General features: G+C 39.5%; 1 protein-coding gene across 1 annotated transcript in view; it reads right to left on the bottom strand.

The window, feature by feature from the left end:
- SEMA5A (semaphorin 5A) overlaps positions 1-23013 on the bottom strand; it is a 246221-nt gene that overhangs the window by 191458 nt on the left and 31750 nt on the right. The window contains exon 3 of the mRNA XM_075705196.1: positions 19942-19987. Coding sequence (XP_075561311.1) covers positions 19942-19987 — 46 coding nt within the window. The remainder of the gene's footprint in view (positions 1-19941; positions 19988-23013) is intronic.

Below are 23013 nucleotides of genomic sequence, written 5' to 3'. Positions count from 1 at the left end.
AGATACTCTTTTTTTTGATGTGACTTATACCAAACATGGTCTGACTGCTCTGAAGCCTAGATTGCAGAATTTGCCTTTGTCCTCCTCTTCCGAAAACGAAACAGGAGGGAAAACAAATTCCAGTAGGAAAAGGGACTCAACCAATATTCCCATTGCTATCATAACAGTGCATTAACATCAGAATCAGTAATTACAGTATTTATAAACTTCCACACAGTAATTACGCGTCTGTTCAACAGGCATTTTAAAGCAATGTCTGTATCACAGACAGGTAAGATAAAGGATATCTCAACATGCTTCAATTAACACAAACATCTGCTGCTCCAGTCCCATGATATTAGGAAGTCTGGTGCACAGTCTGTGTAGAAGTCCATGCTTCTACAGCTAATGCTGCCATCAAACCACACGCTAGCCAGATTAATGCACCTCCGGTATGCCACACGTACACAACCACTACAGTGCTTCTGGCAAGGTCTGCACTGTAGTGTGAGGGTAGCAGAGCAGTGTTATCCAAATCCAACCACCCATTCATCTATCAATCATTCAAAATAGCCATAAACTAAATGAGAGTCCTGAAGAGTTACAAAACTTCAGCTATGTCACATGAATATCAGTATACCAAACACTAGTCAGCACTAACAGCACACTGGCCTGTGGCCCCAGAAGCATACCACGGGCACATCTGAGAAGTCCTGCATGCTTCCCCTCCCTTAAAGCCGTAATCTTATACTACACAAATACATTAAATTTGGCTGGGATTTTTCCAACAATAGTAACAAAGAGTACCGTGGAAAGTGTTGATTTGACACCAAAAAAATAAAAATAAAAATTAAAAACCCACCTACCACCACTGTTCCCAAAACCTTTTCTAAGTTTCGCTACAACTTTACTAAAAAAGCTCCTTGGAGCTTGAATTAAGTATCTGCAAAATGAGAAAAACCAAAGAGTCTTCTAAATCCTACTGTTTAGGAAACTCAATTAAGCTACAGAAGAGACAGGTCCAAATCCATGCTGTGAATCAGATGACAAATAAAGACACGAGCCAGTCTCTTACACTCAAAGGCAGTATGCTAGCTGTTAAACTATTAACTCCGTTTCGCTTTCCAGCTCTCACTTGCTTCTCTGAGATGTTCCACTTCACACAGACAACCAAAATGTTTATCAGGGATATGACAAACTACCTCTGAATGAGACAGAAAAGTACTTAAGCTCTTCTGGTATTCTAATCCATAATATATTTTCACTGGCCATCCCTACCCTGTTTTATCTCAGAATCATGGGTATTTCTGAGAATGAGACTGTTTGATACAGCGCGGTCTTCCAATTAATTTATCTTTATTTTATTTTAGTTACACTTTGCTTTGGGGTTGTGGACCCAAAACAGGTTCCAATTTAGATGGATTTAACACTTCTAAAAATGGGGTTTGATACGTCTGCTACATCCTGCTCTGCAGAAGAAAAGCAGGTAAGCTTATCAGCTGTACTAAGTCCACTATACATGAGAAAATCCACAGTGGTTTTCCTACAGGAGGAGCAATTTGGGAATCACTTGATTCAGAAGCTCTTTGTTTCAGTTTTCCCTTTCCTATTTTTGGTGCTCAATGTATTGTTATTTAAGTACTCCATTTCACTGTCTGCAAGAGTCTTGCATCATTTGAGAGGCCAGCTACAGGTAACAGAATGATTGTATTGGGCTGTGTGATCCCAGATGCAAGGTACAACATGCCGACCTGCCTGCAGATTTAGGAGTTGTAGATAACTTCAGACAGTCCCTGGGCTTTGCTCAGCTCTCTGTTTCAGCCAGGAAACTTGAATGACTACACCCAGGATCTGCAGAGCCATTTGCACATCTTTGTAGAGATGTGTATCTGGAGAGTCTCAACCACCTGTTCTGTAAGAATTTTGGCTGAAAATTCTGCATATCAGCCTGGTAAACACAGCATTTTCCTTTATCCTTCAGTCTGCTGATTGTACACTTACAGTACCTCCAACCTGCTCCAGCACTCTATGAGTCTTCCTTGCCATGGTGATCAGGTAGGTTTTGTCTCTCATGCTTTTTCATGTTGGCTGGCTTCCCGAGATACTCTAGTTTTGTGACCATTTTGTGGCCATTTTTAAAGGGCTGCTTTTCATGCAATGTATGCAGCCAGACCAGATGTTCTTCTTGAAGAAACTACTGTGTTTAATTAACTCTCTTTCCTCCTCAGATTTTATCTTCCAAAACTCCATTTTCTGGTCTACACTGACTCAAGCTCTTTCATCTATTTGACTCTGATTTGCTACGTGAACCAGATTCAATCTGTACATTTTTTGGGAAAAGTTACCTCTAGGTTTCTGGTGATTTTCCTTCAGCTGGCTATTTAGAGGTAGCAGGGAGTTTATGCAATGCTGGTTCTCCCAGCAAGGACTACAAGATCCTTTCTGTTATGTTCTGCACTGCACATATACCTGCTGTTCTGGAAAAATCTGGTAAATATTACTTCTCTTTTACAGATAAAAACAAATAATACATTTTTACTTACTTCTTGCAGTAAACAATGAGCTTTCCCTTCTGTGATCTCCCTGACTCCATCTGCAAGGTGCATCTGCCCTAGCATGATTCTGTTCTTAGACTAAAAGATGCATTTTCTTTCCCAATACACAAGGGTGATTAGCAGAGACAAGCCTTCCATAGCACTGTGCTGTCCATGAGTTTTGTACATTGCATCAACTCTAAAATGCATTTACAGTGCTTCAGTCTGATCGGATTCATTCACAGTTATTAATTCTTTTCCTCTGTTCTATCCAGTCTAGTTATTCTTCCCTGCAGCTTGCAAGTCCCAGTGAGAATGTACCTTCTAGAAACCAGCTTTTCATCACGCTACCCGTTATTTGATCACGGATGTTAATGAAGTTTTGGCAAATTTGGTGATGACAACACAAATATTTGTTCAACATTTGTCTGGGTAAATTTATCATTCCTATTCCCTTATGTTAATGTGCACCTACATTAAAATGCAATTGTACAATGAATAATTCCATACTTTTTATATGTAATTTTACAGAAATAAGAATGACCTGACTTTTTTTTTTCCTCTCCGACTAAAAATTAAAGCCGTTTGTCCTTTTGTGTGTCATAGCTGAGTGTGAAGCAGAAAAAACAATGACCTACAAAATTATCTACAAATGACCTACAAAACCAAAAATACTATTCTTGGTTTACACAGCAAGCCTGCTTTTGTAGATTATTTGGACATGATTTTTCATGCATCAGTTCCCAAGTTTCAACTTTCCTTCTCAGCCTCCTTTACTGAATATCTGGAGTATTAAGAGTCTATAATCCGAATATAACTTAAAGAGAAACATGACAGCAGTTGGTTCTTATCTGATTAATTTCTTTTAAAATAATGTTCTTGTTGCTCTTCCCATCCCTCACCAGATTCAACTACACGTGTGCCTTGGATTTCCTCATCCCACCCCAGCCTGCTTGGACAGTGTCTCTATATTCCTCCTGGGTCACCCTTCCCTGCTTCCACCAGTTGCATGCTTCCTTTTTATGCTTGAGTTTTGTTGGGAGCTCCTTGTGCATCCATACAGGTCTCCTGATGCCTTTGCTTCACTTCCTGTTCACCAGTATGGGCCATATTATGTAAATAAAAAGTCAGCTTATCGGGATTTTGTCTACATACACATTAGCATTTGAAATTCTCCACTCAGCTTTTGTTTGTCAATGCATATGGAGCGTTTCGTTGAGCACAACTCATTCAGCTTTATTTTCTCATGCTGAGTAGCACAATATTCTACAAGAAACACTACTGACAGCCATGTGAGAAAAGACTGTGGAATCATGCCTCAAGCAGTCTTCATAAATACACGATTACATATTTTTGATCTGCTGTGAACTTACAGCATTATTGTTTCTTCAGACCCATCCTGACATACTGTAAAAGCTTCATTAATAAATCCTAGCCTAATTAAAGTAAGAAAAAAATCCATTGCAAAAGGTTTTGTGTGTGTTTGACAATAAAAAACTTAATTCAGATTTTTTTTTTCTCATTTTTGTTAATTGTCCAGGTATTCAGACAAAACAGCATGCAAAATGCTACTGGAGTAACAATAATGACTATGCATCTAGGAGTCAGAAAGAGTTTCACTGAGGAAGTTTTCATCTCATCAATGGAAATTAAAATGTGTGCAAAAGTCTGAACATTCATGCAGATGAGCTTCTGCAGTTCCACCTCCCACAAAGTATCTCCTCTGACCACATCTTGTTTTCATCTCATAGTAGCAGGGCGGGGAAAAAAGTAAGGAACAGTTTGACCTTTTGTCATTTCAGCTCCCCAAGATGAGCATGACGAGGCACAGAACCATTGCCCAGAACTGTCAAAATATCTAACCAAAGACTCAGAGCTTATGGGCCTAAGGCTATAACCCTTACACGCAGGATTTCCACTGACAGATATCCTAAAATCAATGGCATATACAAATACTGGGCAGCTACTGCATTTTCCACTCAATGTGGCTTCAGAATGAATGCATTCTCTCATTCATATTTAAATGCAATTAAAAGAAACCAATGTGAAGTGCACATACCAGACACAGGATTTAATTCAAAATGCTCAACGTAAAAGCTCTGAAAGTCATAAAACAGCATAAATTTGGGTTTTTTTCCAAAACAGTGGAAAAGAATGATTCAACTCAATTTTTTTTTTTTTCCCAATGAGAAATATTTACTAACAAATCAATTTATCTCCAAGGTGATTTTGAAATTCTGAAAAATCACACTTACCTAGGTTTCATTTAGACACTAAAGCATTAAGGAACTGAATCACTTGCCACATAAAAATGGTCAATGCCACAATGAAGTTGTTACTTAACTAATAATTACCAGAAATTTGTTTTGCTTCTGCCCAGTTACTAATTATTCCTAGAATTGATTTCCATAACGTTGCTTTATCCTGGGTAGCCACATAAATATGGAATTCTGAGATTTTCTCAGGTCTTTCATTTGCCTTTTAATAAACCTAACTGAATCAGTCAATTTAAAACCTAAACCAAAAGACAAACAGTTTTAGGGCTATTTCTGATTACTACAATGGTAGCTATACTCTGCAAAAAAGACTAATACGTTTTCATCAAGGAAGTAATTTTCAAAATTGAATATATACACAACTGCAGATATAAATTAACCTCTAACCAAACTCCTTTTGTATTAATTAATTTGTTTTCCTTGAACCATATTGTTGTCATTACTTATTTTAAGCTAGATTACCATAAATATCTCAAGACAGAATCATAGAATCGTTAAGGCTGGAAAAGACCTCTAAGATCATCAGTCCAACCAGTAACCTAGCACTGCAAGTCCACCACTAAACAATGTCCCTAAGTGCCACGTCTACCCATTTTTTGGAACGCTTCCAGGGATGGTGACTCCACCACTTCTCTAGGCAGCCTGTTCCAATGCTTGATCACTCTCTCCATGAAGAAAGTTTTCCTAATATCCAATCTAAACCTCCTCTGGCGCAACTTGAGGCCATTTCCTCTCGTCCTATCACTTGTTACTTGGGAGAAGAGCCCAACACCCACCTCACTGCAACCTCCTTTCAGGTAGTTGTAGAGAGCGATAAGGTCTCCCCTCAGCCTCCTCTTCTCCAGGCTAAACAACCCCAGTTCCCTCAGCCACTCCTCGTAAGGCCTGTGCTCCAGACCCTTCACCAGCTTCATTGCCCTTCTCTGGACACGCTCCCGCAACTCAGTATCTTTCTTGTACTGAGGGGCCCAAAACTGAACACAGTATTCAAGGTGCGGCCTCACCAGTGCTGAGTACAGGGGGACAGTCACTTCCCTGCTCCTGCTGGCCACACTATTCCCGATACAAGCCAGGATGCTGTTGGCCTTCTTGGCCACCTGGGCACACTGCTGGCTCATGTTCAGCCAGCTGTTGACCAACACCCCCAGGTCCTTTTCGGCCAGGCACCTTTCCAGCCACTCTTCCCCAAGCCTGTAGCATTGCAGGGGGTTGTTGTGACCCAAGTGCAGGACCCAGCACTTGGCCTTGTTGAACCTCATACAGTTGGCCTCGGCCCATCGATCCAGCCTGTCCAGATCCCTCTGCAGGGCCAGCCTACCCTCCAGCAGATCAACACTCCCACCCAACTTGGTGTCGTCAGCAAACTTTCTGAGGGTGCACTCGATCCCCTCACCCAGATCATTGATAAAGATATTGAACTGAACTGGCCCCAAAACCGAGCCCTGGGGAACACCGCTTGTGACCAGTCACCCACTGGATTTAACTCCATTCACAACAACTCTCTGGGCTTGGCCATCCAGCCAGTTTTTTACCCAGACAAGAGTACACCTGTTCAAGCCGTGAGCAGCCAGCTTCCTTAGGAGAATGCTGTGGGAGACAGTGTCAAAGGCTTTACCAAAGTCCAGGTAGATGACATCCACAGCCTTTCCCTCATCCACTAAGCAGGTCACATTTTCATAGGAGATCAGATTAGTCAAGCAGGACCTACCTTTCATAAACCCGTGCTGACTGGGCCTGATCAATGAACATGATATATGATCAATGACCAGATATATGAACAGGGCCGAGTACTGACCCTACAGTTTCTAATTTCTTGTAACTTTTTAATGATCTGTTCTTTTTCTTTTGGTATTTTGTTTGTTAGTTTGGAAAATCAGTATATCAACCACCATGACATCACTAAATTATTTTACAGATTTGGAGAAGAAAACAAATAGTTTTCCAGGCACTAGAGCAAACACGTGAAATCCAAAAGTACTGACTAGAGAAGGCAGTATTAAAATTGGGGGGGGGGGGGGGGAAGAAAAAAGGAGAAAAACTGAAACATACAGCAAATAAACCTCTAACAAGGTTAATTCTGTAATAGACCGGCCCACATTCAGTCAACAATGAAGCCTTGCTTAAGAATGTGCAATAGTGGTCACACAGTCTTCAACTTCATACTGCTATTTCAGTTTAGAAACCATGATATAAAGAGCTTAACATACATTTTAGACACAATTTACTCACAATGGAAGTGGGTGACATAGAAAAAAATCCCTATTGTCAAATTCCATACAGATGCCTAACTCAAAAGAAGGGATGGCATTTATGCTTCTCTGTGTTCTCAGCATTCCTCCTCAGTGGGATTAGATAGCTCAGAACTCTGATGTCAGTCAATCCTGTGCTTGGGTATATAGCTAGGCCCATGCACTGGACAGAGAGCCTAAGCTCCTAACCCTAACCTCGGACTCTAAGTTCCGTCCTGAGGGCAGACATCTAAAAATACTGCGATGGGGCAGGCAGGTCTAGACCCCACAGAACAGGTGTAATTCCCAAATCCTCATTATATCAAATTGCCCTCTAAAGGCCATAATCTTACCCATAAAGCAATTAAGAGAAATAATGTAGGTGTTTATGATGTCTGTACCTTACTTAAATAAATCATGTTTTCAGTTTGCCTGTCTCCAAATAAAACCAAAATAACAGCTGAACTAAAAATTTTATATAGAAATCTCATATATATGTCTAACACCAGGTATTTAAAAGTTTTCAATTTCAATATATAAATTGATTTCCATATTTTGACATGATTTATCGCTCCCAGACTTGACAACAGGAGCATTGTATTGTGGTACCATCTGGAATGGGTAAAACAATACATGCCAAAACAGAAGAGAATGTCTACTAAAAACAGGGGACGAAAAAGGCAGTAGAAAAATAAGGACAGACAAAATGAAGGCAAAAGGTGTCCCAAAAGATTGGATAAGCCTATGAGAATAAAACTCAAAACAACTTTACTCCTCTATTCTCAATTCAGACCAGGACTAGCTTCCTATGCTACAACTAAGCACTGTCTCTCTCAAACATTTAGGAGCAACAATCCACATCTTACATCGGGCTCAGTAGTGTTGACCAGGCAAGTAACATGCTGGAAGTGGCACAGACCCTCCCTTCGTGCCCTGAACCATTTAGGAGAGCAGGACCCTCCCTCCTATACACCCCTGCACGGGCTCCTTGCCCACCAGTGTTCTTGTTGCAGGTTCCTCAGATCTTTCCTGTTCCCTAGGTTATAACAAGTGTCCATGTTTCTCACCCTCAGTATGGCTGCTTTGTTTCCTCGAGTATTTCAGAATCTTGCTTTTCCTTAATCACAGTAGCAAAAAATTAGTCTCCTGACCCTGAAAAAATTTACACCTCTTCCCTAGGGATGAAGAGAGCAGAACTTCTTGCCTTATGGAAACAGCCAGTTCTTCCCATAGTTTAGCAGCTGGGTACATTCTTTAACAGCACTGTGTGTGAGAGACTGGAAGAGTTACTGTATGTTGATGTCTTAAACGTTGTGGCGGTTGGTTGATGTCTCAAACATCATGACAAAACAAGTTAAGATCTGCATGGCAACGCCAAACCACAAGTGAGAAGTTGGTTGGCACAGAGCGCAGGAAGGTGTGTTGGAGGATGCACAGTTCTGTATTTCTGATGTGCCTCACAACTCACCATATATGGCCAGAGGTCATACAGAGTTCGTTTGAGGAAGGGGCTCACAACCACCCCCCTCAATGACACCTGGGCAGAAGATTGAGAACTTTCTGAAACAAGAATCATATAAGTTGTCGAGGGGATGGACTTGATGCAGTTGAGAGGCAGAGACTGGCTTATAAAAGACATGACCCTGAGAAAGCCAGGCATGCACCCACCACCAGAGGATTACCACATCTATCATTGTCATTGCGGGATCCAAGGGTGGTGATAACTCTCTTCCCACCTCCCCACCCCACCTTTTCCTCTTTTTCCTTTCTTCTTGTAAGTATTTCAGTTAGAACCCACACTGCCTACCGTTATGCTTTCCTAGTTCAGGTTGTCCACCATTACACTTGCCAAGTTCAGATTGTTTCTATCATCAATAAAGCATTTAATTGATCGTTTGGTGTCGTTTCACGTTAATTTAGCCCAAGGGAATCACAGAACCATCACGATCCTCCCTGGGCTCCCAGTTTGGATCATGACAACTGTGTCAAAGGCTCCTTAGAGCTCAGTGTCAAGATGTGTATCTTAAATTTTTCTGCCTAGTGGTGAGGGGACATGAGGCTGCTCCACCGTTTTCTCTTACTCTCAGTTTAAATGTTGTGTTTTTTTAATTTCGTGGGTCAACAAGAAATGGCAGGGGATGCTATGGGCCACACAGTGCCCTTATGCTAGGTACTGATGACCACTAACATACAGGTGTAAGCTGAACTCACCTCCTGTATGTAGAATTACCCGAAAGCATCTATGTCCATTAGCCTAGCAGAACTGTTGAGCAGATCTCTGCAGTACTGGAAAATGCAATCCTCTCTGTGACTGAGAAAATGTGTCTTTAGGTCTACTCTTTGAATATGCATGGCATACAAACTGTGGTTGAACTCAAATTAGTTGTTACAGGCCAGAACTGACAATGAAGTTCCGTATCAGTGTCTGTAAGCAAAAATTGATAATCGTGTTTGCAGACACTGTATTACAGATATAATCTCTTTCAAGGCACACTGCATATTCCATCTCTTTTCTAAATTGCTCAGCACTACAGCATCTAGGTGCTAAAGAGCTGAAATTCTTCATCAGCAACTTCTTGTGGCAGACTCTCCACCTGGGCAAGACAATATAAGAATGAAGACAACCTGCTTTCAGTCTACATATCAGTATTTTCTGCTTTCATTTTCTGCACAGTCTGCTAACATTCCTGCACTTTTTCAGTAGGAGGCTACATAGAAAGACCCTGATTCTCAAACAAGAGGCCGTGTCCCTCCACAAGTATTGCCCTGTTGTCACAGAATACTGCTTTAGTCTCCAGCATTAGCCATGGTCCTACACAGTCCAGATACTTGGAAAGCAGCAGCCTGATTTCTTTTCAAACAGATGCTACTTGGCAATTACTCTAGTGCAGCTGTATTGGTAAACTCATGTTTGTGAAAATGTAAACATGAGTGCCACCTTCTTAGGAAAAGACGTTCCCACAATTACTTTTAGTGCATGTAATGCAGTCTGGTTGACCACCATACATACCAGAAAAAAATTATCAGAAAGGGCTGGATTATACCACTATAAAATCCACATCAGCTGTTTCATGAATATCTGCTGTAAAATGTATGCATGTACCTTTTGATATCACCTCTATTTCCCATGAGAACAAATGCACTCATATTATATATTCAGGTGATCCAGGCTTCCCCTTTATCTTAGAAACAAAACACAAATGTTTAATATCTAAAGAAAAGAGGAGCTTTACTCCAGTGGAAGTGAAAAATTTTAGTACCTATTTTTCTTCTTTACTGTGAAACCGGAACAGAAAATTACTGTAAACACACAAGAAATACAGCCTAACAAGCAGAGGTAAGAAAGAAAAAATAGAAATAAAAAAGCTAAGCTTCTCTGGCTAAATGGATGTGTTCAGACTCATTTGTCTAGAAATGCACTTGCACTTGTATTTCAGTACGGCACAAAACAATGACAGATACAGCAAATAAATGAAAAATGACAATGTCCTCTGCCTGGCTTTCTTTTTCTACTCTTTTCCGCCATCTCCCAAAATACTAATACATACTGATAAGCCAAAGCAGCAGCAAAGCCCTGCCAATTTGCCAATATTCTTTTGCTTCACTTATACTCTTTATAAATTTACATGACAAATTTCAGCTATACTGAAGGGTAGGCAATTACAAATTCTGGACACTAAAACCTTCTAATTATGTAGAAGCCAAGTGTAAATGAATAACAAGCAGAGATGAGAAGAGGAATCATACATCCAATTGGCCACCCCATATGCCCTCTACGTAGTTTTGTAATGGGGGTCTGCATGTGAACTCAGAACATCACACGCAAAAAACCCTCAAACAAATAGATAGATGTAACTACACCTATGCGGGTGAAACAACCCATGCATGAAAAGAATATTCAGAATGAAGAGTGAATCAATACTTGACCAAATACGACCAAAGACTGTTTCAGAAGAGTAGCCATCTTCTGCATTAATAAGTAGGTGAATCTATGAACATCAGCTGTTTCAGTAGCAAAATTTTTTTCAACAGAAATGGAACACTGTCTGCTGGGAACTGATTTCACCACAAATACAGTATAGAGTGAAGATCAAGATTTGTGTGATCTAACATGTTTTACCCAGCTTGAGGAAGCCCCTTTCAGCTGCATGTAAAAGAGGTCATTTGGGTAAAGACTAGACATACATGAAATTATGCACTGCTAGCCGAATTCATCCTTTTCTGGCTTCAGTCAAGTTGTAAGTTTGGTCAGAAACTACTGTTCTGTGAGCAGAAAACAAAATAATGAAAATACTAATGGTAGCACAGAAAAAAAAACTGGAATGGACTTAAAGCAGCCACCAAGTCCATCTCTACCTGCCACAAAGGACTAGTTCCGGCTTTACAAATACTTCTTAGCTCTTCTTTAAATTCCCAGTTGTCCAATTTAATTATTTGTGGACTTGCTGCATAATAAAATCCAACAGTCTGCCATCAGAAAAGTATCAACAAGAGGAAGAGGTATCGTATAGAAGTAGCATTGTGATACGCAGATGTACTGTGCTTTGTCTTGTCTTTTTTTTTTTTTTTCTTTTTTAAACTCTGCTCTCAGCACCTTATACAAAAAGCAACAGTTCAAATACCTCCTCAGGTTTTGCTCATCCCTAGTACTCAAGCAGAAGTTTGCACCTGCTCTATCACGTTTTGGTCACTCTGCAATTTGCTCACCTCAGTCTCCTTTGGAAAAGTTTTATGAGCTAGTTGCTCCCTCCGCTTCCAAGCTTTCAAGGAACTTGGAACAGCCTTGAAAGTAACAGTAATTTATCCGCTCTGCTTATCCATTTTTCATTCACATGTCCCAGACACAAACATGAAAGGCCAAAACAGAAATAATGTTTTGGTGGCTGATGCGCCCTTCACATAAAGAAGAAAAAAATATCTATCATAGGGAAGAATGCTCTCTATTTCCCTCACCCTTAAGTAGATATCAGGCACAGGAGAGCCAAACAGAGGTTTCTTTTCATTTGTTTTATTTGGGGTTTTTTCCCCCTTTGGGACCCAAATAGAATGTTAAATATCAGTCTGCTTTGCATTTCGATATTGCCAACCTATGGCTGTCACAAGTTAAGGACATCCTTCGGTTAGTTCCCTTATGCCTTCAAGTGTGAAACCAGAAAAAGTTTTTCTTGCATCTCCTTTTCTGCACAGGTAGCTTCACTCCAAATTAAAATGATAATTCATTAGGTTTCTTTCATGTATTTAGGTTTCTTTCATGTATTTCACAAATCAGACATCCATTACACAACTAGTGACTGTAAGCAACATACAAGACAAAAAATAAATGGACTGAAATACAGTGAATGAAAGTTTTAGGAAAAGCATTAAGCTGCCTTTTAATGGGCTCTATTTATTTGGCAACTTAACAAATTAAGGAGATTAAAAGATTAAAGCTTAGCTTCCTTACCTTTATCTCTGAATTTCATACAATCATAGAATCATTTAGGTTGGAAAAGACCTTTAAGATCATCCAGTCCAACCATTAACCTAACATTACCAAGTCCACACTAAACCAATTAAGGGTAGACTAGACTAAACCACGTCCCAAAGTGCCACATCTACCCGTTTTTTGAACGCTTCCAGGGATGGTAACTCCACCACCTCTCTGGACAGCCTGTTCCTATGCTTGCTGTTGATTATAACTGAAAGTTTTTAATATCAGCATAAATTAAAGATTTGATTCTACATGATGACTTCCTACAAGCTTTCATTTTGTTCATAGCAAAGGGAATCCTAGGGCACTGTCCCAAAACTCAGCTGCAAGAAGAGTCTGAGTGATTTGCGCCTCTATTAGAACACCATTCTCTCTATATTGGGCCAAATACCACCTTAGCCAAAAAGACAAACTACGATTATGAAAGCCTCTCACAAAAGACATAATATGATCTCAGTTTATAATAATAACAAGCAATTGTTATTTTCAAAATGGGATTACAACCCTGGTAAATACCGGATTACTTTAAAAAAAAAAAAAAGTGTTGTTAAAAAATTATATTCTGTATTAGAATTAAGGTAAAAATTTATAAAAGTGTTTCAGGCTATACATATGAATTTATTTGTAAAAAAACCTCAATCATGAAGTCAGATTCCCTCTTTGTTCAACCTAGATAAACACAAACTATATTACAATTTACTCAACTCATTATTTAGTCTACCATCTAGCCGTTAACGGCTCATATAAAAGAGAACTATCATACATAACGGGTATTTAAAGGCTCAGGAGCAGGCTGTCCCCATGTAGCATAAGACGAACTGGTGGGGAAGACACCTGCCTGGCTGAACAGGGAACTTTTGCTGGAACTCAGGGAAAAAAGGAGAGTTTACCACCTTTGGAAGAAGGGGCAGGCAAAGCAAGAATAGGACAGGGATCTCATTAGGTCATGCAGAGAGGAAATTAGGAAGGCAAAAGCCCAGCTAGAACTCAATCTGGCCACTGTTGTAAGAGATAATAAAAAATGTTTCTACAAATACATTAACAACAAAAACAGAGCCAAGGAGAATCTCCATCCTCTATTGGATGCAGGGAGGAACATTGCCACCAAGGATGAGGAAAACGCTGACGTACTTAATGCCTTCTTTGCCTCAGTCTTTAATAGCCAGACCAGTTATCCCAAGGGTATTCAGCCCCCTGAGCTGGAAGACAGGGACAGGGAGCACAATGAAGCCCCCATAATCCAGGAGGAAGCACTTTAACGACCTGTTATCCCACCTGGATGCTCACAAGTCTATGGGGCCGGATGGGATCCACCCGAGAGTACTGAGGGAGCTGGTGGAGGAGCTTGCCAAGCCACTCCCCATCATCTATCAGCAGTCCTGGTTAACAGGGGAGGTCCCTGATGACTGGAGGCTTGCCAGCGTGACGCCCATCTACAAGAAGGGCCGGAAAGAGGACCCGGGGAAGTACAGGCCTGTCAGCCTGACCTCGGTGCCGGGGAAGATTATGGAGAGGTTCATATTGAGTGAACTCAACAGGCAAGTGCAGGTCACGCAGGGGATCAGGCCCAGCCAGCATGAGTTCATGAAAGATGTGTCCTGTTTGACCAACCTGATCTCCTTCTATGACCTGGTGACCCACCCAGTGGATGAGGGAAAGGCTGTGGACGTCATTTACCTGGACTTTGTTAAAGCCTTTGACAGCGTCTCCCACAGCATTCTCCTAAGGAAGCTGGCTCCTCACGGCTTAAACAGGTGTACTCTTGTCTGGGTAAAAAACTGGCTGGATGGCCAAGCCCAGAGAGTTGTTGTGAATGGAGTTAAATCCAGTGGGTGACTGGTCACAAGCGGTGTTCCCCAGGGCTCGGTTTTGGGGCCAGTTCAGTTCAATATCTTTATCAATGATCTGGGTGAGGGGATCGAGTGCACCCTCAGAAAGTTTGCTGATGACACCAAGTTGGGTGGGAGTGTTGATCTGCTGGAGGGTAGGCTGGCCCTGCAGAGGGATCTGGACAGGCTGGATCGATGGGCCGAGGCCAACTGTATGAGGTTCAACAAGGCCAAGTGCTGGGTCCTGCACTTGGGTCACAACAACCCCCTGCAATGCTACAGGCTTGGGGAAGAGTGGCTGGAAAGGTGCCTGGCCGAAAAGGACCTGGGGGTGTTGGTCAACAGCTGGCTGAATATGAATTGACAGTGTGCCCAGGTGGCCAAGAAGGCAAATAGCATCCTGGCTTGTGTCAGAAGTAGTGGCCAGCAGGAGCAGGGAGGTGATTGTCCCCCTGTACTCAGCACTGGTGAGGCCGCACCTGGAATACTGTGTTCAGTTTTGGGCCCCTCAGTACAAGAAAGATACTGAGTTGCGGGAGCATGTCCAGAGAAGGGCAACAAAGCTGGTGAAGGGTCTGGAGAACAAGTCTTACGAGGAGTGGCTGAGGGAACTGGGGTTGTTTAGCCTGGAGAAGAGGAGGCTGAGGGGAGACCTTATCGCTCTCTACAACTACCTGAAAGGAGGTTGCAGTGAGGTGGGTGTTGGGCTCTTCTCCCAAGTAACAAGTGATAGGACGAGAGGAAATGGCCTCAAGTTGCGCCAGGGGAGATTTAGATTGGATATGGATTAAGAAGAGATGCATACATTCTGCTAGGTTTGTGAAAAGCTTATACATGCTGGCTTGTAAAAAATGTTTATGGCAATTGTGGCATAAACACTTTTATAAGACAGCATGTATTAGCTTTTCACTCTTTACAGATACATCAGCAAACTTATCATGTAGGTACTCACAAACAAATGTTTGAATCTAGAAGCACTCTTTTCAAAGAATTTGAAAAAAAGAAGTGAAAAATAGACACCTGTTAGAGCCATCCTCTACCTGATGTCAAAGCCCCAGTATTAATCCTGACATTGGCTAGATACCATCTTTTATAAAAACATTTTCGAAAATAAATCTATTCACTTAAGCACTACTGTTTAGATTTCTGCTTTTATATTTTAAGGAATGTAAGAGAGCTTTCTGGAAATCCAGCTTTCATCTTGGCCAATGTTTTTATTGATTATTCTACTATCACTTGAGGTGAGCAATAACAAAGGAAAACTCACAAAAGAAAACCATGCAGTCAGGCCTTCTGTGTCTGTGAGGCTACTATTTCAGTAGCAAGAGTTCTAACATATTTGTTGTTCTACAACCACAGCCCAATGAGTGCTTCTTTCCTAATCTGTAATCACTATGCATGCATTGTTCCAACAGTCAGCTTTGAACAATTTGACTCGGGCTTCTCCAGCAAGAGCTTAAAAGGCTTTTACTCATTTTAGTCTTCTTTATTCTGCTACACAAAGGAAACTGCTGAGACACATCAAATACTGGTTTGCTACAGACACTACCATATGAAACTTGCTTACTCAAACAACAGGCTTTTCCTATAAAGTACAGAGCACAGAACCATGACATGTGGGATGACAACTCTGATGTACCCACAATGGGCAACGATGTCTCACTGTATAGTCCTAGCTCACGTTTAGATACACATCCTGTCTGATGCAATCTAGTAGCACTCTAACCCTCACTTTTACAAGGGATTAACTTTCACTAAACTGATGGAAACAGTACCCTTTTAATACATGAATCTCTGTTCTGCATTTCTTTTGTAAGAACTTGCATTTCAAATGGCTGTCTGGTTTTGAGGGTTTTTTTTAAAGGAAGATTGTCTTCTGTTTCAAAACATTTTCAGGTATACACTTGTAGAAAAAAGGGCATACACATGTTTTGGCCCAAAGTAATTTTTTGCAAAAGTTTGCAAACAAGGAGTCATTATTTTACTTTATTCCTTTTTAGAGAGCTTTCCTATTACAAAACAATATCTGATAATATTGCAATGTCTGATAATATTCCGAAATAATATTTTATTTACAAAATGTCTCTCTTTTCAAAAATATATGGAAATTTGTAAACAAAAGATTTGCAAAGATGCTTTTGCTATAACTAAATGATTCCTGTTCCAGTTTGTTACATGTTACCTGCAACATGAAGCCTCTTATCTTCATAATAGCAGCGTGTGGACAAACTAACAACACATTCCAACAGACGTTTAAGCATGACAGGCAAGGAAACTTGTTTATACAAAAATAACTGAAAAAACTGAAAAAAAGTACTGTAAAAAAGAATCAACTGATGACTCAAATGAAAAAAATCAAAGCATCAATGTAAAGAAAATAAACAGCTATAAAAGTCTAATTGAAAACCGTAGAAAAGGAGGATGCAAATTGTAACAATCATCTTTGCTTCCATGCTGGAAGTATTTGCTGTGCATGAGGACAAGTCAGCAATTTTCCTCCTCCTTCAGACACACAATAGCAAAGAGAGAGCTTGAGCAATTTTCTAAAATAATTAAACAACAGGTGTATAGGTTGTCTTGTTTCTAGCCCTTTCAAATTGTTATTGTGCTACACTGAAAGCTTCTTACAGCTAGCACTTCAGAGTGTGCCTTTTCTTCCAGATGCGAAAACATAGTTTATTAGCTTGTGAAACACCTGCATGTTTTTACAAAGGCTGGTTCATGCAAAGAAATCAAAGTAAGCAACATAAGTAAAGAATTAAATTGGGGTTTTACATTATTATTATGACAACCGTGTGAAGAAAAAAAAATGCTAAAAGTTCTTCTGTCCAGACACAAAGTGTCAACATGTTCAGTCCCTCAGCAAACAAATGCTAACTAGCACTTACAGTATTAACAAGTTAAACCACAGCATGCTTTATTTCTCTTGTGAAATTCCACCATTCTGTTTTGCAAGGATTTCATATAACTTTTACTTTGTTTCTCACTTTTGTTCCTACCTCCCTCAACCATAATAGACTTTCTGGTTTGAAAGATCTGGAGCTTCAAAACACTGTAATTTTTACTTGCTAACTTGGTAAACTTCATATCTTCTAATCCTATTCAAAATATTTCTTTCACCACATGTGAGTGAGAGAAACTTCACATGCCCTAAAGTTTCAGAAATCAAAGTTTACTTCAATTATACCTGAGGTAATCCTATACAACATGTTGGGATGACTGGGATTGCAGCTAGGATTCTGTTGTTCCAACAAAACTTATCTGAAAGGTATGTAAATCTCAGTGAATCATTTGGTAAATACAGTCTTGGCTCTAGCTGGGTTTCAGGTTGGTAGCTGGTAAGTTTGAATTCCAAGTTTCCACAGGAACAGTTACTATCTCTTTCATTACTAAAGCTTTCACACTTTCCAGCATGAGACAGAGACTCTCTTCATGCCTTAATATTTCCCAACAAAGGCTGAGAAAAGTTGCGGACCTTTATGGCTGAAGACTTGTAAGAAGATTTCAGACAAGTAACCACCAGCAAGGACAGCAGCACAGACCCCTGATCCTGCCCTGGGGTACCTGGAGGGGCTAAATGGCCTCTTGAGAATTCTCCCAAACCTACTTTTATGACCTATAAGATCAGTGACTAGCTTCATACTTTCATACCAGATTACAAGACAACGTGAGTGTGTTGTGTAATGAGTTTGGGAGTCCTAAACCTTACATCATGGCTTACTTGCATCAAAACATAGGCTTCAGCCACCTCACAGCTGATCTGGAGCTGCCATAACTGGCACATCCAAGGAAACACATCTTTTGCACAAGGGCTGTCCTGGGGCACTCTAACAGAACCAGAAGGGAAGCAGTGGGGGGGAACAGGAAGAAAAGATCTGTGAAGGACAAATATGAAGGAGTCATAATGGTAGATTTGAAAATAAGGGAAAAAAACTTGAATACTTGGAGTAGGGGTAGTAAAGATATGCTGGTGAAAGAAAAAAAATACATACTTTGGTTTTGATTTAGAAATACAATCTCTCTAAAGGGTTGTGGAAAAAGGTTTGACGATACAGAGGCAAACCAGTGGTATTGCAGCACTGAAGACGGAATAAGAAACTTTACCAAAAGTCAACTTGAGAAGACTGTTTAAAGGCCTCTGCACATTCATGAGACCAAAACCTGGTAGCCTAGTACAACATCAACAGCATGATTTCTGTCCTCATTTTATATTTTGTTCTGATTGGGGTGGGAGGGCGTCTGTTCCAGTCAGTCATCACAATTATAAACCTCTGTAACCTACAGTTTTCTCCCTCACTGGTGAATTCAGCCTACTGACACCCTAATAGAGGAAAGCTGTGAACTTTGAATTAGCAGAATAAACTACAACAGCACCATCAGAGACCTCTGAGTGCAGCCTCTAAACAAGAATCTTCAGGACTTAACCCAAATTATTTGCCAGGATATTAGTATGTTACATAAGGTGAAAGTAGACAGTCTGAATTCTGGATATTAAAAGTGCTTGGTCCGTCACAGCCCTAAGCACTACTAACAAAACTGAATATTTATCAATACTGCAATTTTGGTTAATTATAAGCCAACTTCAGATCTTGTTTCTAGTAGTCTGGGAAGGTAGAGGAAGTCTGCAAGCCTAATTAAAGCATATACAAGGTGTTCTACAAATCACAAGGACAGCCTTACCTGAATGCATTTTACTTTCCCATATTCAACTGTATAGTATTATTTTGTGAAATAATAGTCACAGTACTGAATCTAAAGCTAGTTAATTTTAAACTGCATAAATTAAAAGGTTATGAAAAACCATACATTTCTATTTCATTGTGATTTTCTATTTCCACACCTTAGCAAGTTAGCCAACTCAATTAAATTTGCTAAAACAACTCTTAGAGCCAAGAACACAAGAATGATGAAGGTTAGAAATGACGCCAAGGTTAAAAATACCGAAAGAGAAAACCAACAAAACCTAAACAAGGAACACCACTCAGAAGACTGAGGGAAGATGAGATTGCTGGTATATGGAAGACAGATGAAATTCAGGGTAAAGTAAATTGATCAGGGATTCTCACTTACCTTTCTATGAAGCCTAACTGCCTCTAAAAGGCTTTGTTAGAGCTTGGAAGGTGAAACAAGTTTTAAATAATAGATAGCTGCCTTATATACGAAACTGAGATTCTGATACCTGTGTTCACACTATATTTCTTCCTTGAAAATTTGCCATTTCATTTGCCTAATTTAACTTCAGCAAATATGAATGAATTTTTTTACTTATCATTATTTTAAAAATATCTTTTCCCTATAACAACAACAAATTGTGAATACAGAAGCTGCACAATAACATTTTTCTGAGAGAACATGATCCTCCTTCCCAGCCTCCATTTTTTATAGATCCACTCTAAGAAAATCACAGTAGAGTAAGGTAACATCAGGTCTGTATGGCCTGGGACAAAGGCTAATCTGGAATTAAAATGGATAATATGACTTATATAATACGGGACCGCAAAAGGACGAAACCAGATGCATACTTATCTGTAGTTATGAAGCTTATGAATATCTTGATTGTCTGCTTTAAAACATCTGCTTACCTACATCATGCAGAGGAACTAAGAAAACAAACACAAAACATACCTGTATTAGAGAGAGATCCTCAAGCTGCAACCTGAAGAGGTAGTTTCTGGGGTTAAAAAAAATAGTAGATAAAAATTAATTGTTACTACTGTTTAAAAAAATGTTATTGGTGTTTAAATAAAAACATAATTAATGAATATAAAAGACAGGAAAAAATTAAAAAGTGACTGGTAATCAGGACTCTCAATTCTTTGAATGACTTAACATACAGCCTTTTGGGCTAAGGACTGAGGCAATTTCTAAAACAGACTTTCAGCTTGAAGGACTGGCTGCATATGAATAAAGTAGATATTTATACTGCATACATGTACATCTGAGTCATTGCTCCAGTCTTCCTTTAGAATCAATGGGAAGAAATACTCAGTGCTTTGGCAGATTCATGTGACCAGTGTTAGCTGTCTAAATGAAACTAAGAGGACACGCAGGTTAAAGCTGTCCATTTCTCTCCACAATAATGGGAACCTTACGTAATTAGCTCAGCCACAGATACATGAAGTTTGAAGCAAAGGATCCCAGTATGATGGAGTGTCTGTAGAAGCCACAGTTTTAACAATTCTGATTGAAGTCCTGTCATACCCGTTCTAATTTCTTTGAAATCTGATGATTTTTTTTCCACATACAGCAGGAGCTACACATGAACCGAGCATATTTTTCAAAAGCCCATGCTTTTATTGCAAAAGGATTTCTCATGACACTTTTTCTCTAGAGCAGTATTGCTGTACCTACAGAACTTGGGAGGAGTTCAGGCAAACCACAAACAAGGCGTGACGCAAAGGCACTGCTTGAAACCTGGGGAAATGATGGGTTAGGACACTCAGAAAGGTGAGCATGCCCCACTGACCAAAAACACTTCCTTCAGCACATACTGGTGCAATATATGTGCACTATCGCAACTCCTCCCAACTTACTGTCTATCTAGTTAAAGCAGCTGGCTTGTTACACCTGTTCTGATAAACCAGCTCTGTTGGTAGCACTCATGGTATCAGTCCGTGACCCTCATAAAAACGAGCAAATACCACACCATCTTTGCACTGATTTCAGCACATCCTTCTCTAGTGCAGATTCTCTTTCGTGCTAGGTCTGCAATAAGGCTCTTCCATGCTCCATGTCCATATTCCTCCTCCCCAATATTTTTTTTCTTTCTTTGTTTCTTTTCACACCTTTTTCTTCTTTTAATTATGTCTTTTTTTTACTACATTTTCATATATATAATATTCTTCAGTCCTCTTCTGTCGCATTTTTACCTTATTTAAAGCTATTCTGATTTTCCAATGCCACTAGATATAGATAAAAATATGATTTTTATGATATTAATAAAAATTACTTCCATTTTAATTTATTCATACCAAATCGGTAACATTTATTTCTAAGATTTCAACAAATTCACTTAAAGTAACAAAAACCAGATAACAAAGAAATGCGTAAATTTAAACTTTAAATTTAAATATTTGCAATATTCACAAATTATCTGCAATATTACATCCATGCAACTGGTAGAAGTATAATCCCAATTAAAATTAGGCCACATTTTTGAGATAATAATTCTAATTCTTTCCAAAGAGGTATGAGGTATTGTTAATTGGCACAGATGGTTAGGACCTGTAGATTACACCTCTACTAATTTTTTTAATGGGCAGGGGTAGAGGAACAAAAAAACCGCTGTGTCTAAAAAAAAAAAAAAAAATATTTTTTTCAAAGCATGTGTCTCAGAAACACAACGACTATCATGGCCAACTTTATTTATGGACTCTGGGGTGCAGCTATGTGTATTTATTTATTGACTCTGGTACATATATGGTCTACTTAAATTGTGGATGTAAAGGAATCAGGTCACTAGTCTTCCCTAGGAATATTGCTAAAGGGAGTTACTCAAAACACAAGAGGCAGGCTATTAAGGGCAAGAATCCATGAGAAAGTAAAATAAAAACAGAATGTTTGTTATTAGGACAGATAAATCACCACAAAGAAATAACTAAAATACTTCTTTTTGAGTCATGAAGAGACCTGAAATGGGCAAACAAAGAAAACAGTGCATTGCAGGACATTTACAAAAAGCTTCATCCACAAGCTACATGCACGTTGTCTTGAAAGACTCACTGAAACATCAGCAAGCGATGCATATAGTCTTTCTAATCCATCTACACTCTGCCTGTAAGGACAAAAAAATACCTTCCCATCTCCAAAATGTCTTGCTTAGAATATTCAGCAGGGAACATAAATACTTAGTCTGCTCCTCATCTCATTGCATAGAAGCTTCCATCAACCATCATCAATTGTGCTTCTTTCAGTCCAATATCAAAGTTAAAGAAACCTACAACTTCTCTGCTGTTGCACATCTTTTTTTCCACTTACAGAAGCAGAACAACTTTTTTTCCAGAGAAATTGAACTGCATCCTCAGCAGGTACAAACTGTTTTCTTAACTCAGTGGTACCAGACTCACAGGAGTGGCACATAAATGCCCCATCTCACCCTACAAACAAATGCAGTCTCTGTTGCAGAATATATGAGCAGATAGTCTGGTCTCACACTTTTAGTTTTTGGGTCAGTACTTAGCATAGTGTCATGTCAGTCTCTATGCGTACTTCATCTTGAGATATCTACTGAAGATTTATCACTGATGTGGCATTTTAAGACAGATTATCAAATTATTGACATAATTTCAGCCTATTACAAAGTAAGCTATTGTCCCAAATTGTAAAAATTCTAAATTAGTAAATACATAAACACAATGTCAGCCTCAAGAAAAACAGAAGCTGAAAGTTTCATTGTTTTTTTCCCTAGAAAATGAGATTTGTATCCTATGCAGTAGAGCATAACGCTTCTACCCATTAATATATCCAGTGTGGAATTAGAAATATTGACCCTATAAATGTTAGGGAGACTGAAATGTCTATATTCATGTGAATGAGCCAAGAGCCAGAGCTAATTAGCGTACATTTTTCAACTTCCTGTGGCTGCCAATAACCAATTAAAATATTATTTTCCACTTCATAAAGCCAGGAGAAAGAAAATGGAATAAGAAGAAAAGCAATGTGCAAGACATAGTAAAAGCATTACATCTTAGCAACATA

The sequence above is a fragment of the Pelecanus crispus genome, chromosome 2, assembly GCF_030463565.1.
Source record: "Pelecanus crispus isolate bPelCri1 chromosome 2, bPelCri1.pri, whole genome shotgun sequence".
Classification (NCBI taxonomy): Eukaryota; Metazoa; Chordata; class Aves; order Pelecaniformes; family Pelecanidae; genus Pelecanus; species Pelecanus crispus.
Note: the sequence above shows the minus strand (reverse complement) of the source record. Positions and strands in the feature narration are given on the sequence as shown.